The sequence below is a fragment of the Oryzias latipes genome, chromosome 19, assembly GCF_002234675.1.
Source record: "Oryzias latipes chromosome 19, ASM223467v1".
Classification (NCBI taxonomy): domain Eukaryota; kingdom Metazoa; phylum Chordata; class Actinopteri; order Beloniformes; family Adrianichthyidae; genus Oryzias; species Oryzias latipes.
Genome location: NC_019877.2, coordinates 16261085 through 16277022, shown reverse-complemented (window position 1 = coordinate 16277022; position 15938 = coordinate 16261085). Strand labels below are relative to the sequence as shown.

Here is a 15938-nt window from a genome sequence, read left to right as displayed (position 1 = left end):
CTGTCGTTGTGTCCTTGGGCAAGACACTTCACCCTCCCTTCAGCCTCAAGTGCAGCTCCACTGGTGTGTGTGATGAGTATGAATGTTCCAGTGATGGTCAGAGGTGCAAACTGGCAGCCACGCCCAGGGCAGCTGAGGCCACATCAGTAGTTACCATCACCAAGTATGAATGAGGAGTGAATGAATAATGGACACATTGTAAGCCCTTTGAGCAACAAGTAAAAGCGCAAATAAATCTAATCCATTATTATTATGATGTTTGCAGATGACATTGTGATCTGTAGTGAGAGCAGGTGGAGGAACATCTAGAGAAGTGGGGGTTTGTTCTGGAAAAGAGACCAATGAAGGTCAGCTGCAGCTAGACAGACTATTTGTGTGTAAATAAGAAGTCTAGTGGAATGGCGAGTTCACAGGTTCAACAGTTCAAAACAACAGAGAGAGGAAAAGAGATGTTTTGGAGATAAATGCAGGGAAGCAGATTGAGATGGTTTGGACACATTGAGAGGAGGGACAGGAGGTCTGGAGGAAGACCAAAGGAGGTTCATGGATATAACAAAGAAAGTCGTGGGGTGGTTTGAGTAAACCAGGTGGATCTAGGATAAAGCTTACTGAAGGAAACTGTGAATAGACATAGAAGAAAATGTAGAAAACTTTATCATCAGGCAAACAACCTCGAAAAACGTTCTTTATATTTTGCAACAAGATGTTTTTTCCTGAAATAATTTATATTTGGATTTGTGGATCATTCGAGAAGTTTGTTTTTTTTTTATTCTAGAGAAGCGTTTATGCACCAATACGATAAAAATCCTTCTTAACCCCTTGATTCCTATTGATGAAAATATGTATCAAACCACTTCGGCTCCAGTATTACCTTAATTTAACATCAAAATAAAAGCCACATATTAAAGCCAAGACATTATTTTAATTAAATCTATAAATAAATTCAGGCATCAAGGCTGTTTTGTATAAAAAAAAGTAAAGAATGATAACTTCAATGAAGGTAGGACTGACAGGGGGCAGCTACATCAAAAAATAGGAGAACTTTAAGAGGAAAGAACCAAAGCTATGAAGGATGAAGATATCTAAAATAATAGATAACAAAATAAGGATGCTCTATGTGAAAGTAACAAGTTGAAAGTTAAAGATGTGACATGTGAACAATTTGAAATGATTTGTTAGACTCATTGCTCAAGTGTCTTAGTCATTTTTAAGCTACATTATTATTTAATTAAAAATCAGCAACAATGTGGTTGCTAAAAATGCTTTTTGTCTTGTTTTTTGAAAATGTTCTAAAACTCATCTGATAGGCCACCTTTTTATATATTGTTCTGAGAAATGTGGCAGTCAGTGTGCATTTCCAAATACCATTAAAATGCTTTGCTTTGGTGAATATTAATATCTGTTTTATCTTCATTCTTTTTCCTTTTCACAAAAGATGACAGGAAGCCTCAAAGCTGCAGACTCCAAGGGCCAGAGCATCCGCTCAAAATCGTCGATGACGACCGTGAATATTTAAAAGATAATAAACCTAACGAATGTTTGTTACTCTAGAGTTTAAAAACACAAAATGCAAACTTCAGATACACTCTCACTGTGGTTAGACTGTTTTACAAAGTAAGAGTTTTTTATTGCCACTTTGAAATCTTTCAAAAAAAACAAAGAGTTGCATTGTTACACAAATACATAATTCTTAATTCAAACAGTACCACAGATTTCCTTTTAAATTGGTGTATTTGTGCAATCAAATAAATGTAAAAAAAAAAATATATATATATATATATTTTAATATATTTGTAAAATCTTTTGCATTTTTTAACCTACCATATCAATATTTAAAATACACAATTGTTAAAATAGTTTAGTAGGCAATCTTAAATTGTATTTCTTTCTCGGTGAAGTAAATGTGTTCATGTTTGAGAAAAACAGTACGAGTTGAGATAATATCTGTATCACAGTGCTGTAGTGTGGCACATCTCCTAAAATTCATTTGTGTAGAAAAAGGATGTTAAAAAATTTCCGGATTTGTAGGACTTAATATAAAGTGGGTACGATTTTTGTTTTAAAGCTAAAAAAAAAGAAAAGTGACTTGAAGTGTGTTTTATAGCTGCAATGCCCCAACAAATTTTAATCGTGGAATAAATAAATAACGTTTACAACATTCACTCTGATTTTAAAACGTTTATTTATGAAAACTAGAGAGCAAACTATTATTACTTTGCTGTCTTTAATGATTTTTATTCATGTCAAAATTAAATCAAGCACTTGTCTAAAAACATGTTAATGCATTTTCTAAATAAAATCTGTGTAAAATCTTAGGAAAAGATTAGCCACTTGAATGAAGGGGTAAGAATGTTTTCACACTCCCTGAGTCTTTGGCCCTCCCCTCCATGTTTGTAGAAATGACTTGTTCACCACTGCCCAGCATTTAAATCACACATCTTCATCAGGACCAGCAGAAGCATAAACAGCGAAGTTCCTGTGGCAGAAAAAACTAAATGTTAGAAATGTTGTACAGATGTTTCCTGGTCCCTGCTGATTGGGACCATTCATTTGGGATTTTAATTAATTACAAATACAATGATAATGATTTTCAAAAGCATAGAAATATAATTATAAGATGGATTATCAATACACCAAATGTGTTATATATATATACATTAGATTTGGGGCTTCAGTAAAGAAAACCAAACATAACCCTATACAACCATTTGTGTCGTATTAGATCCACGCATTTCTAAGACCCCTAACTCATTATCATGATCCAAACTTTCCTTAAAACCTATTGAATAGAACTTGGTCCATGTTTTCTGCCCTGTAGTGCATCATCATTCCACTAGGGGCAGTAGAAGGGCTTTTCCTGCTCATTTCAAAATCATTTCAAAATCTCAATAAACTTTTGTTGGGAAAAGTTTAGCTAATCTTCAAACCTTTATGGTAAGAAAAATTAATCTATTGTTATTCTTTTTTTTTTACTGTTTACTTGCTGTATTGAAAGTAATGCAAAACTTGTTGATAATTAATTCTGTATAATATAGTTACTGCATGTTAGAAATCTGCGTATTAAATTTGCGACAGTGGGTAAATAAGATTTTTTCCTTAACACTTGTTTGTTTTGTTCCCTTCAAGATTATGCTAAATTAAGTGGAGCCCTGAATTAAACGGTACGGTCAGAGATTAGATGTACACAGCGTGAAGGGGTTAAATTGTGTCATTTAATTTTTGATGAATGTTACAAATCCAACGCCTCCATGTAACATTTTAATTGAAAGCACGTCTTTTATGTTTACAATTAAAAAAGCTAACTAAACAGATGTTTTAGTTAACTGCTGAATTTATATTTTGATACTTTGTTTAAAATGAATTAAGATAGAATGGCAAATATCATAGGAGCTAAAATAAATCCAAGAGGTTTGAAAATGTGATAAATTTAGTTGATATATTTAATTTTTATTTATTTATTTTATTAAAATGACCAATTTGATGATGATTGACTGGCCTTTCCTGCAAAATGTTTGGATACCCCCACCACAAACGTTTCTGAGGGGCTCAAAGCTTTGCATAAAATTCAATCAGGCCCATGGCATGTCAGGGTGGCATGCTAAAACTGCTATTTATTTGTTCATGGCTTTCCAAGAACAATTATTGTTTTGTGATACTAACTTTTTATCTTTTTAGTTTGCAAACAAAATATAATATCTGGTGAACTAAATGTAAATGTTTAATATTTTCAAACCCCTTCAACAACTGAGAATAATAAAGTAAAGATAAAGTTGAGATGCATTTACCTGGTACCTGTCCTTTGTTAGAAGAGCCTCGACTTGCTGTGACATTATGAGTACAGTAGCATAAATAAAATATCAAAAAACATGTTGCTGTGGTTTTTATTTATATACTTTCAACTTAAAAAGTAAATAATTACAAAAAACAGTGTGCTTATTACCTTTTATTTGAAACTCAGCAGTCAAAATTCCCCCACTCAGATCTACCTCTCTCAGGCTTCTGGAAGAACATGGACTCTGCAAGAAAAACAAAAACAGCAGTATTCATCTTTATTTAGACAGAACAAAGTCAGCAATGTTTCCAGTTCTCACAGATCAGGTAAAAAAAAAGTGGAAATTTATGAACATTACACAACAAATACCCAAAGTGCATGCCATCATGTTAGCCACACTTTTCTATGATGTAAGTTTTTTCAAGATTAGGAAAAAACTGGTAAAACCTTTGAGCAGATAACTCAGGAAATTTAAAACTGTAGCCTTTTTTCTGAGTGAGAAGGTAAAGATTGTTTTTAACAAACATTATCTCATCAATTCAATACTAGTCTTTTGTACATTTCTAGGAAAAACACTTTTGTTGGACAAAAGGTTGTACTATGTTCCAAATCAATGTTAAAAATTCTTGTCCCAGAGGCAAAAGAAAATTAAAAATATTCCTGTGCTTCACTCAAAGTTTCAGGCGGTCCTGCAGAGCATGCAAGGCCACAGTGAAAAACATAACTATACAGCGCTTTATAATCAGTTTAAAATCAAAACTTATATACTTGCTGTGGTTAGGAGGAAGAAAGTGCATTTGAACAAGAAACTTTCCAAATCTGGTATGAAGAAAAAAAGACATTTACAGTACAGACCAAAAGTTTGGACACACCTTCCCATTCAAAGAGTTTTCTTTATTTTCATGACTATGAAAATTGTAGATTCACACTGAAGGCATCAAAACTATGAATTAACACATGTGGAATTATATACATAACAAAAAAGAATGAAACGACTGAAAATATTTCATATTGTAGGTGCTTCAAAGTAGCCACTTTTTGCTTTGATTACTGCTTTGCACACTCTTGGCTTTCCCTTTATGACCTTCAAGAGAAATGGGCTTCCAACAGTCTTGAAGGAGTTCCCAGAGATGCTTAATACTTGTTGGCCCTTTTGCCTTCACTTTGCGGTCCAGCTCACCCCAAACCATCTCGATTGGGTTCAGGACTGTGGAGGCCAGGTCATCTGGCGCAGCACCCCATCACTCTCCTTCTTGGTCAAATAGCCCTTACACAGCCTGGAGGTGTGGGGACATTGTCCTGCTGAAAAATAAACGATGGTCCAACTAAACGAAACCGGATGGAATAGCATGCCGCTGCAAGATGCTTTGGTAGCCATGCTAGTTCAGTATGCCTTCAATTTTGAATAAATCCCCAACAGTGTCACCAGCAAAGCACCCCCACACCATCACACCTCATCCTCCATGCTTCACGGTGTGAACCAGGCATAGAGGAGTCCATCTGTTTACTTTTTCTGCGTCCCACAAAGACACAGTGTTTGGAACCAAAAATCTCAAATTTGGACTCATTAGACCAAAGCACAGATTTCAACTGGTCTAATGTTCATTGCTTGTGTTCTTTAGCCCAAACATGTCTCTTCTGGTTGTTGCCTTTCTTTAGTAGTGGTTTCCTAGCAGATATTCTACCGTAAAGGGCTGATTCACACAGTCTCCTTTTAACAGTTGTTGTAGAGATGTGTCTGCTGCTAGAACTCTGTGTGCCATTGACATGCTCTCTAATCTGAGCTGCTGTTAACCTGCCATTTCTGAGGCTGGTGACTCGGATGGACTTATCCTCCGCAGCAGAAGTGACTCTTGGTCTTCCTTTCCTGGGGCAGTCTGCATGTGAGCCAGTTTCATTCATTTCAGATGACTACCTCTTGAAGCTCATCAAGAGAATGCCAAAAGTGTGCAGAACAGTAATCAAATCAAAAGGTGGCTACTTTGAAGAACCTACAACATGACATATTTTCAGCTGTTTCACACTTTTTTGTTATGTATATAATTCCACATGTTAATTCACAGTTTTGTTACCTTCAGTGTGACTTTACAATTTTCGTAGTCAGGAAACTAAAGAAAACTCTTTGAATGAGAAGGTGTGTCAAAGCTTTTGGTCTGTACTGTCTTTCTTTAGGTTTTGCTTTGTTCATCAATGTTTGGATCAAAAATCATGTAAAAGGAGAGCAAGGCTGTATTTTACTAAAAATCTAAACTTGTATCTAATAATAAAACAAAAAAATAATACATTTGGAGTCATGACACTCACTGGTTCACAGACAAGCCTTTCCCCGTCACAGATCTGGACTTCACAGTGGAGCCACACAGTGGACACTTTCTCCAGACGTTGGAAACGGAAAGAGTTGAACTTAAAGGTGGAGTGGCTGTCTTTGGCATTATCAAAAACCGTCACTGTGTTGTCTGCAGGGCAACTGATAAAAAAATGATCCTTTTTTTTAAAAACAAAAAGTTTAAACTCATCTTCACATTCATTTAACTTCATATTCCTTTTCCTCTCATGGACTATTACCTGTTGATGATGAGGCTCCACCGCTTCCTGTCAGTGGGATAGGGAGTTGGAGTTGCCCAGCAGTTGTTTATCACAACTTTGAATCTAATACATAAAACAACACATCTTGTAATTTAATACTCTTAATGGATTACACTAAAAAAAACATACCTGTTACTTAGACCCTTTGCCTCAATTCCAATAAAAACTTCAGACCCAATTTCAGAAGTGTCAATGGTGTAAGGAGCATCTTTCGCATAGAGGAACTTTGAATTCTAGAAAACATGCAAAATTATTTTACTTTTAAAGAATAAATACAGTTAATACCTATAGTACGATGTACTGATACACTGGGTTAGTTTGAGATGCCAACATTGCAATGACATGTTCCATCCAGTGAAGAAACGAGACATATGGGCTGACACTCACCGTGAATACGTTCATAGATAACTGTGATCTAAAAGTGCCTAAACTCCCATTGTTGACATAAACTGTAGCCACTCTGAAAAAAGCAGAGGGTTTAGTAAAAGCGCTGCAAGTCATTGGGTTAGAATGAACAAACCATCCACATGAAGACTGAAGATGTGCCAAACTGATGTTTACCTCTGGCTGAAAACTGCATTGTTTACCAGATAGGCGGCTCTGTACATGCAGCTGAATGTGTAGTTGACTGGCTGATTTCTGACCGTTAGCGAAGTGTCGTTGGAGACAATAGAGTTATAGAAGATGTACTTGGGATCTTTACCAGGCATGTACTGCAGAAAACCAGAAGGATTTGGAACAAAAAAAAATCAATTTAAAGGTTAAATCAAAGTGGTTTATTATATTGTTCTTTCTCACCTCAGACTGTGTGCCACAGTACGAGTGGTTTTTGGGCGTCAGGTCTGGGATAATAAAACGATAGTAACCCGGACTGTGTATTCCAGTGTAGCAGACACCACCCAGGGACAGCTGCTCCAGCTCCCAACCATAAGGACACTCTGGGACGTTGGCGATGATAGTGTTGGGAAAGCAAGAAACTACAACGTAGTCTGAAATTGAAAGAAAATGGAGCAAGACAAAGAAGAGTATTCTGTAATTTCTTGAAACTTGATGAACAAATATGGCAAATAGAGGGACATTTACCTGCTTTTTGGGGAGAACAGGCTAAAACTACTGGCAACATCAATAATAGTCCACTGAATGAAGCCATGGTGGGGTGCTGTAAAAAATATAGACAATCACAAAAACAAAAAACTGTGTTAAAAAAGGTAAATCTTTGAAAAAAAATACTAACCTGATAAGTAATAACTTTCATTTGAGGTTTATCAGAGGATATGCATGGCTCTTCAACAGGTTACCGGCTTTAGACTCTACAAGTAACACTGACACAACTCCAGGAGGGACTTTATACTGTCACATGGAAGAGTTAATGGTTTTCCCCCCATTGTCCCATCACCTCTTTTCCCTCATGGCAAGGCTGGTTTAAGAGCTGTATTGTCTGGCTTCTCACAAAAGCCCTCTGTGTTGCAGACATTTACTTTGAAATGACAGTATCCCATAGAAACAGCACCTTTAGTGAGGGTGTATTCAGACTCGAAAAATCTTTTGTTCTGGATTGAGTCCACGTTTGTTCCAGATGGAGTCCTGAACCATGCGCTTGGTCTATATTCAGACTGGCATCAAGCAGCACATTCTGTTATGGACCAAAATTTTAAATAAAACCATGTGACTAAAGATCTTGTCAGTCATTGGCCAGGAACCACGAGGGCAGGTAAAAATAACAAGAGAAGGACAGACGTGCTGCGCTTTACAATTCTTATCAGGACAGTTAACTTATTAAAATTTTAAATTTTGATTAGCAGTTTTGAACGACGGGAACAATACTTTTTACTTGTTACTTTGGTATGGTGGAGGCATGCCGCAACAGTTACAGGCAAGGAGAAGTGTGTGTTTTAACTTAAAGGATGCTAGCAACTGCAGTGATGTGGAGACATTGAGTATGAACGTACGCTGCTAAGTGTTTATGAGACATACATTGTTGGGTAAACGGTGTGAAGCAATGTATGTCGTGTTAAACTTGTTTTAATGAGCCTGCATTCATCTGACCACATTTCAATGAGTTGCTGTGTCTCATCATTATGGTGTTATGGCTTTGTTTTTAAGAGAATTCTGTAAAGGAAACTACAAGCTAGCTTTTAGTGTTACATCATGGGTGCGTGCCATGTAATGAAACATTGAAAAGCATGTAAGAAGCATTTTCAGCTTTGTTAAAATAAGCATTTTAACTAGTAAGCAGTTGGACTCTTTTTTTTTTCTGTTCGATAGCATGGCAATTGTTGCTTTGTATTTGTCCTCGGCTCATTTGTTGCTACATTCCTACTCTGTTTATGTTGACCGTTTTGGTTCAGTTCTTCCGCTCTGGGAACAGATTGTATTCAGGCTGAGGAATCTCAGAGCGAACCGAAGCTCAGTTCGATTGGAAAGGAATAGAGACCACCTTCAAAGATGGGTCAGAGAGTGGTTTTTGGTCCTGGACCAGAGTCCGCTTGGGTGTATTCAGACTAAAAATTTATTTGGGATTATCGGGGGAAATTAACTCTGGTTAACTTTAAGCAGACCAAATCTGTCCAGTCTGAATACACCTTGAGTCACCGTAGAAAGGTAAGACAAAAAACAATTGATCTTTAAAAGCGAACAGTGACTTTTTTTACTGTGGTCCATGCTCCTTGCAAGTCATTGACCAGGACCTACTGTGTACTTCTGGCCTGTTTCTCAAGATCATTGGTTCCCACCAAGTGAGATCTTGCATGTAGCTCCAGGTGGTGGGAGATTTTCAGTGATCTTGTATTTCTCCTATTCTCTATTAATATCTCCAACAGCGGATCTCTTTTCATCAAGCTGCTCGTATATTGTAGATTGATTCATCCTTGTCTTGTTCAGGTTTATAATTTTGTCCCTGGTGTCCTTCGACAGCTCTTTGGTCTTGTTCACGATGACAAGGTTACACTCTGACTGTTTAAGGGTGTGGAGAGGTGTCTTTTATACAGATAACCAGTTCAAACATGTGACATTAATACAGGTAACACGTAGAGGGTAGAAGAGCATAGAGGAGAAAGAACAGGTGTCAGGTTGGGGGGGCTGTGGTAGCGTGAAGTAGAGGGCTGCATTGGGATTGGGTCCCGCCGGGTCCCGCGGGACCCAACCCAAATCTCGCGGGATTGGGCGGTTTGAATTGTGCTGCGGGCGGGAGCGGGCGGCAAAAAAAAAAACCCGCGGGATCAGTGCTGCCATGAATATCTCATGAATATATATTTTAGCGGACTACATTAGGCTGTGCAGCTGTTGGATTCTTATGTACTGAAGCTCCGTGAAGGCACCAGGTAGAGACGCCCAATGGCCTCTGTCATCTAACCTGTTGTTGGGGGTGTGCAACGCCCCGCCCCGCCTCTTACTAAGAGCGCGCTCCAGGCCGTCTGTCTGCGCGCGCACACACGCAGACTTTTAACCGAACAGGATTTGTGAAAATATATTTAATAATTAAGTTGCAAATTACACAAAAGAGGAATGCATGAAAAGATGAGGCTGGAGGAGGGACATGAATCTCTTTAATAATATCAATAAAAATACGTATTTTTTTCCTGCGGGACGGGAGACGATACAAAATCAATGCATCTCTATTACTGTGCGGGACTAAATTCAATGAGTTTTGCGGGTGCGGGCGGGAGTGGACATGCATATTGCGGGTGCGGGCGGGAGTGTAACGCATACGTTGCGGGAGCGGGCGGGATTGGTCAGAAATTCAGCGGGCGCGGGCGGGAGCGGGATGAAGAAAATAGTCCCGCGCAGGGCTCTAGCGTGAAGGACCCAGAATGCAGAGACAGGAGCACACAGTTCCAGGGGAAGGGGTTTAATCTTAACAAAAGGTGGTGCAGAGCAGGGTAACAAAACAAAAGCTAAACTTACTGTGGCATAGCATGAAAACATGACATGAGGGAAGAGCCGATAAAGACGTTAGATGACATTAAGGACGTTAAGACATTACATGAGAGACATTAAGACATTAATGGACACAAGCACAAGAGGAAGGCAGAGACAAGACTTAAATACAAACAGGAATGACAAGACACAGGTGAACATGATCAGGGCAGATTGGGACAGAGGAAGTAAAACTCAAGAACATGACAAAACAGGAAACCTTTCAAAATAAAACAGGAAACAGAACTCAAACATGACAAAAACAAGATGGAAAGCAAAAACCAACACAAAGAAACCCAAACTATGACAACAGGTCTATGAGGGACAGAATTCTTCAGCTTTCAGCTTGTTTGTAGGAGCAAAATGTTTATTTTTTGCACCATTATACAAATAAATACTTTATAAATCAGACAATTTGATGTTCTGGATTCCTGTTTAACATCTGTCTCACAGTTGATCAACATTGGGACAAGGATTAGGATAAACTTTCACTGAGTTCAAAAACTGAAATAAAAAAAAAACTGAAATATGAATTAAAAACAGACAGAAACAAAAATTGGAGATGGGATGGTTCATGAAAACAACCCAGATCAGAAAGGAATGAAATCTATATGCACAAACAAGGAAAAGCTTTGAAATATATCTATAAATGTATAAAGCTAATGTTTAGAGACAGAATTTTAGAGAAAATTATTCAACCAGTAAAAATAAACTCATACAATTGGTTTTTAACTCGGACAAATATAAATTTTGAGTGTTTAATTTGAGAAGTGAACATTCAAGCAGGAAAATCACAAATAAGGTGTTTAAAGACCAATTTTAGATACTTTTAACATTTGTGATTTCAGTTTTTGCCTTCTTTTTTGAAAGCAAAAGAAGAACAAGTTGAAAAATGGAGCAGCATTTCTACTAACACAAAGACACTTAACAGGCTTGTCACAGCTTTGCATTAAAGATCATTTTTGTCACATTTTCATCCCTTTCTGATGCATCTGAATTTTGACATGCCAAAAGCTCAACTCCATTAGAAAAACAGGTACAATCTTTCACACATCTCACATGTTGTCTGTAGAATAGCATCAAATCTCTTTTGACCTAAGCTGCGTAAGATGAGAATATAAAGACCAAGACAGAATGACTCACAGTACCTTTTAGTAAAGATGCAGACTGAGGACAATTAGCATCTAAATGGAGTAAATGGAAGAATTTGTAAGAGGACACAATTCAGGGGACAGTTAGAGTTACAAAATGGAGAGTCAAGAGTCTCAGGATTCCTCAGTTAAGTAACTGCTGGTTGGGATCCAAGAAACGTGCGTGGAGGGGCACAAAGACAGTGTTCATTTACCTATGCAGTATGCATAAAGGTTTAAAGGGAGACATCACACAGTGAAACTCTAAACATGCCAGCTACACAATTGCGTAGATGAGGCAGATTGGAGCTGAATTGGTTACAAAAGCGTGATTGTGAAAAAAGTTACAATCAAAAGCTATCTTTTACTTGGAAATCTGCACGCAAATGTACATATTTATATATTAGGACTTGTGGGACCAAGTATATTAACATGTTTGTTCTCATCACTTATAAAGTCCATATATAACTCAACTTTTTTTGCTGAGTAAACAGATTTCCTTTGTTAGAAATCTGGTATAACCATTTTTATCCTCTTTTTATTAAATCTTCTAGACATTCTTGTATGCAGAGGTGGCACTGAGCGAAACATATGAAGGAGCATTGATGTTAATCTGAATCTCACTCTGTCGTCAACCTCCAGTAGACCTTTAATGTATTTTTGTTAACGCTTTGTAATGAGAGTCCTTAATAAACTATTAGATCTGGTACAGTAAATCATTCTATTATTTGTACAGTAAATTGTCTTGCTGAGTTTTTGCATGAGGAGTAGCCCGATAATCAAGGAAAAAGTCAGTAACATAGGGCAGCCACGGTTGACCTTGAATGTCAGCTGTTTGTTAGCAGTTTACAAACACCCTGTTCCACCTCTCTATTTCACTATTACTCTGAGGGTAGTAGTTGGAGCTGCGGCAGTGCGTCATGTCGCGAGCAGCAGAAGTCCTAAAGCATAAACAAAACAAGAACCGTTATCACTCACTAATTCCAGGTGGTTACCTTCACGACTGAACACAGCAGACAAAAATGAAGTGACAGTCGCAATAGTCACATTTGAGAGGAATGCTACTTCAGGTAACTTACTGTAGTAATCTATCAGTGTGATGGCGTAACGACAGTCAGCTGAAGCAGAGTTAAAGGGTCCCACTATATCTATAACCACCTTTTCCCATGCTGTGCTGAGAAGGGGAATCGGTTGTAAGGGGGCAGCTCTAGTTATAGCAGTTTTGTTGTGCTGGGAGCAGGTTGTGCACGATTTAACAGCAGCATCCACATCCGTACCAGGCCACCAACAGAGCTCTCTCAGACGTTGTTTGGTCCTAAACAATACCTTGGTGTGTGTCGTGAGCAAGCTGTATAAGTCGAGATCGCAGCAATGTGGGAATGACAAGACGATGAGATCCATGGATCAGGTAACCTTCTATTTCAACCAGCTCTGCTTGGATGGGTAAAAGAGCTGGGTCAAGGCCTTTTGCATTACGTGGCTAGCCATCACGAAGATAAACTAGAACCTGTTGCAACACAGGACAGTCCAGACAGGCCTGTATCAGCTGGTCTTTTGTGACAGCGGCAAAGTCCACATTAGCCACAAGTGCTACCATGTCCTCTTCTAACTCGTGTGGTGGAGGGGAAGAGACAGGTAAACGAGATAAACAGTCTGCAACAACGTTCTCACGACCCGGTTTATACTCTACAGTGTAGTTGAAACACGAGGCGAGCTGACCATCTAGCAATCCGCATTCCTGCTCATCCAAAACCTTTAGTAGGATAGCAGCAAAGTGAATGGGCTATGATCAGTGCGTAGAGTAAAGTGTTTACCCGACAAATATGTTCGCCAGCGTTCAGAAGCCCAAACACAGGCAAGCGCCTCTTTCTCAATGATAGAATACTTCCTTTTACACTCAGACCGTGAAGCAAACGCAATGGTTTTTTCGGTGTCCCCATGTAACTGGGTAAGTACTGCACCAATACCATAATCACATGTGTGGTATCTGTGGTAACTATGGTGGAAGAGCTGGATCAAACAGAGAAAGTGCAGAGCTAGTAGCAATCAGTTGTTTAGAGTTCCCAAAAGCCACTTGTGCCTCGTCAGTCCATTTGAAGTTTGCGTTCTTACACAACATGGCACGAAGTGGTTCCACAACACAAGCGTAGTTAGGAATGAACTTTGAATACCACCCTGTGAGGCCCAGGAAAGAGTGTAGAGTTGTTACATCACAAGGGGAAGCAGCATCTGTGATAGCACTGATGTGATCAGGATTTGGCTTGATACCTGCAGCAGAAACAATATCCCCCCAAAATGACAGCTCAGTTTGTCTGAACAAGCACTTTTCCATGTTAAGTTTCAGCCCACTACTGCACAGCCAATGCAGCACAGCCTTTAATCGCTTTTCATGAAGATCAGGCGTGTTAGCAAACACAATCACATCATCCAAATAACATTGAACACCATCCAAACCTGACAGAATCTGTGTCATTATCCTTTGGAAAGCACTGAGGGCTGAAGCCAAACAAAAAGGTACTCTGGTAAAACGGAATTCGTCATTTATAATGAAACCAGTAAAGTCCCTGCTTTCAGGATGAAGGGGTACTTGGTAGTAAGCATTCTGCAAGTCTATGGTGGAAAACATCCGTGCTCCGCGTAGCTCATGAAACACCTCCTCAATGTGTGGTAGCGGATGGATATCAACAACCACTACTTTTTTGGGCTCTCTTAAATCAGGACACAATCGGATATGGTCGGACTTTCTTTTCACGACCACAATAGGCGAAACCCATGGGGATGAGCCAATGCGTTCAATGACGCCTTCGTGTTCCAATCTCTGTAGTTCCTTGGAAACTGCATCCCGCACAGCAAATGGCAGGAAATAGTGCGGACAGGGCGAACTTCCAGTCTCACCTTCACCTTGTGGGCAAAACCTGTTTCTAGTCCCATTTGGTCAGAATTATTTTGGGGTCCCTCGAGGTTGTTGGCAGGAGCTGTGTACTGAACAGAGACCAAAGGATGATCTGAAGTAGAAGGCACAGCTGGAGAAGGCACTGCTGGACTGACCCGGCCATCTCTGATAACTAGGTTCAGAGCATTGAAAAGATCCAAACCCAAAATAGGGTTTCCAGTCGACACCACATACACATTGATTGTGGCACAACTTGTCCCACAGGTCAGTTCCAAGCAGCCTAAGACAAAAATAGGTTCTCCTGAGTAAGTAATTTGTCTTCTTTTTGCTGCGTAAAGTGGAATATGACCATAATGTTTCTGGTACAGGCGCAAAGGGAGAATGGAAACTGCAGATCCAGTATCAACCAGCAGGTCAACTGTATATGTCCCTCACATGCACGCATAGAGACTTTGAATGTGGCTGTGCATGTGGCTGATTTAGCAGGGTATTTAGGAAAACTTGCAATGTTTGTTCAAGATCCACAGTGATAACATGTCTTACCAGCAAACCCAGGTCCATTTGGCAGTACTCTCTGTGGTGCTTTAACTTGTGGACACCCGTGACCGTGTCTGTACCTCCCACCGCCGGTGGAAGTCCCCTGTACCATGCCAACTACAGCTTCACAGGCTGGTATAGCCATAGCTTTTGCTTCTGCCAGGGCACTTTCAATCTGAGCAGATAATGTGAGAGCTTTCTGTAGAGTGAGGTTGTCTTCCATTGCAGACGTTCTCGGATCCTGCTGTTGTTGTTTTTTTCCACAATTTGATCACGTTTCATATCATCAGCCAGCGCGCCAAAATCGAAGTCAGTAACAAGCTCACGTAAGGCAGCAGCATACTGAGCAGTTGACTCACCGACATGTTGAGCCCGTTGACGAAAGTTGTTTCTCTCTGCCACTGTATTTAACTTTGGTATGAAAAATGTCTTGAATGCCTGCATGGCATCCGCGTAGGAGTCCCCCGTATCCGGCAGTGTAGAAAATGCGCTGGGCTTCCATGCCAACCGGGTGGATCAGCAGCGCGTTTCCTCTTGTCCTCCATCTTGTTGGCTAACGCCAGTACGTAGCTTTCAAACATGCGTATCCAGGACTCCAGAGGGATCGTAACCACACCGGGATTCAGTATGAATGCCGGGGGCGGCGAAATTCCCAGTAAAGCCATCCTTGTCGAGTTGTGTCGGTTGAGTTGTAGACTGTAAATGTAGGCACCTGCTCAGTTAACAAGATCCATCTTTATTCTTCTGCTGCAGTTTTTCAGTCAATGCTACCAATACATCATTGGTTATCTCCACCTACTGGGTAAAAGGTGTAATAACACTCCATTACAACACCACAGTGATGTAATGTAAAAGTTACTGAGAGTGCCGTATTTTATTATGGATCTTTTATTGTCCCATGTGAATTTGGTTATTGTTTTGTCCCACATTGTAAATTGCGTGTTAGAGACCTTCGTTGGTAAAGCTTGAAATAGAAATAGAAACAGAGGCAAAATGTTCATTTTCACTATTTCAATTCTAGAGCTGAAATCTAGTGGCAGTGTTGACCATTTTTCAATGTCTTTTTGTATCTTTTCTTGTACTACTGAATAATTTTTAAAGTTTA

General features: G+C 39.3%; 1 protein-coding gene across 3 annotated transcripts; it reads right to left on the bottom strand.

Annotated features, from left to right (window-relative positions):
• Positions 1 to 2163: 2163 nt before the first annotated feature.
• LOC101166010 (beta-tectorin) lies at positions 2164 to 15587 on the bottom strand. Of its 3 annotated transcripts, none has more exons than XM_011488371.3 (11): positions 15193 to 15587; positions 7442 to 7517; positions 7157 to 7347; positions 6920 to 7071; positions 6746 to 6818; positions 6488 to 6591; positions 6338 to 6421; positions 6077 to 6239; positions 3941 to 4016; positions 3786 to 3821; positions 2164 to 2476 (listed from the first exon to the last, which is right to left on the bottom strand). In XM_011488371.3, the coding sequence occupies exons 1-11, from the start codon at positions 15196 to 15198 to the stop codon at positions 2409 to 2411; spliced, it is 1029 nt and encodes a 342-aa protein (XP_011486673.1). In that variant the 5' UTR covers positions 15199 to 15587; the 3' UTR covers positions 2164 to 2408. The 3 variants fall into 3 exon arrangements, with proteins under 3 accessions (XP_011486673.1, XP_004080657.1, XP_023805443.1); XM_004080609.4 differs by lacking the exon at positions 15193 to 15587 and adding an exon at positions 7593 to 7973; XM_023949675.1 differs by lacking the exons at positions 3786 to 3821; positions 15193 to 15587 and adding an exon at positions 7593 to 8674.
• Positions 15588 to 15938: the final 351 nt, after the last annotated feature.

Coding starts and splice junctions, on each gene's coding strand:
- LOC101166010 (XM_004080609.4), bottom strand. CDS start 7,613: ATGAAAGTTATTACTTATCAG. Junction 7,348..7,441: donor CTGTTCTCCCCAAAAAGCAG/GTAAATGTCCCT, acceptor TTTCAATTTCAG/ACTACGTTGTAGTTTCTTGC. Junction 6,422..6,487: donor GCAAAGGGTCTAAGTAACAG/GTATGTTTTTTT, acceptor TTTATGTATTAG/ATTCAAAGTTGTGATAAACA.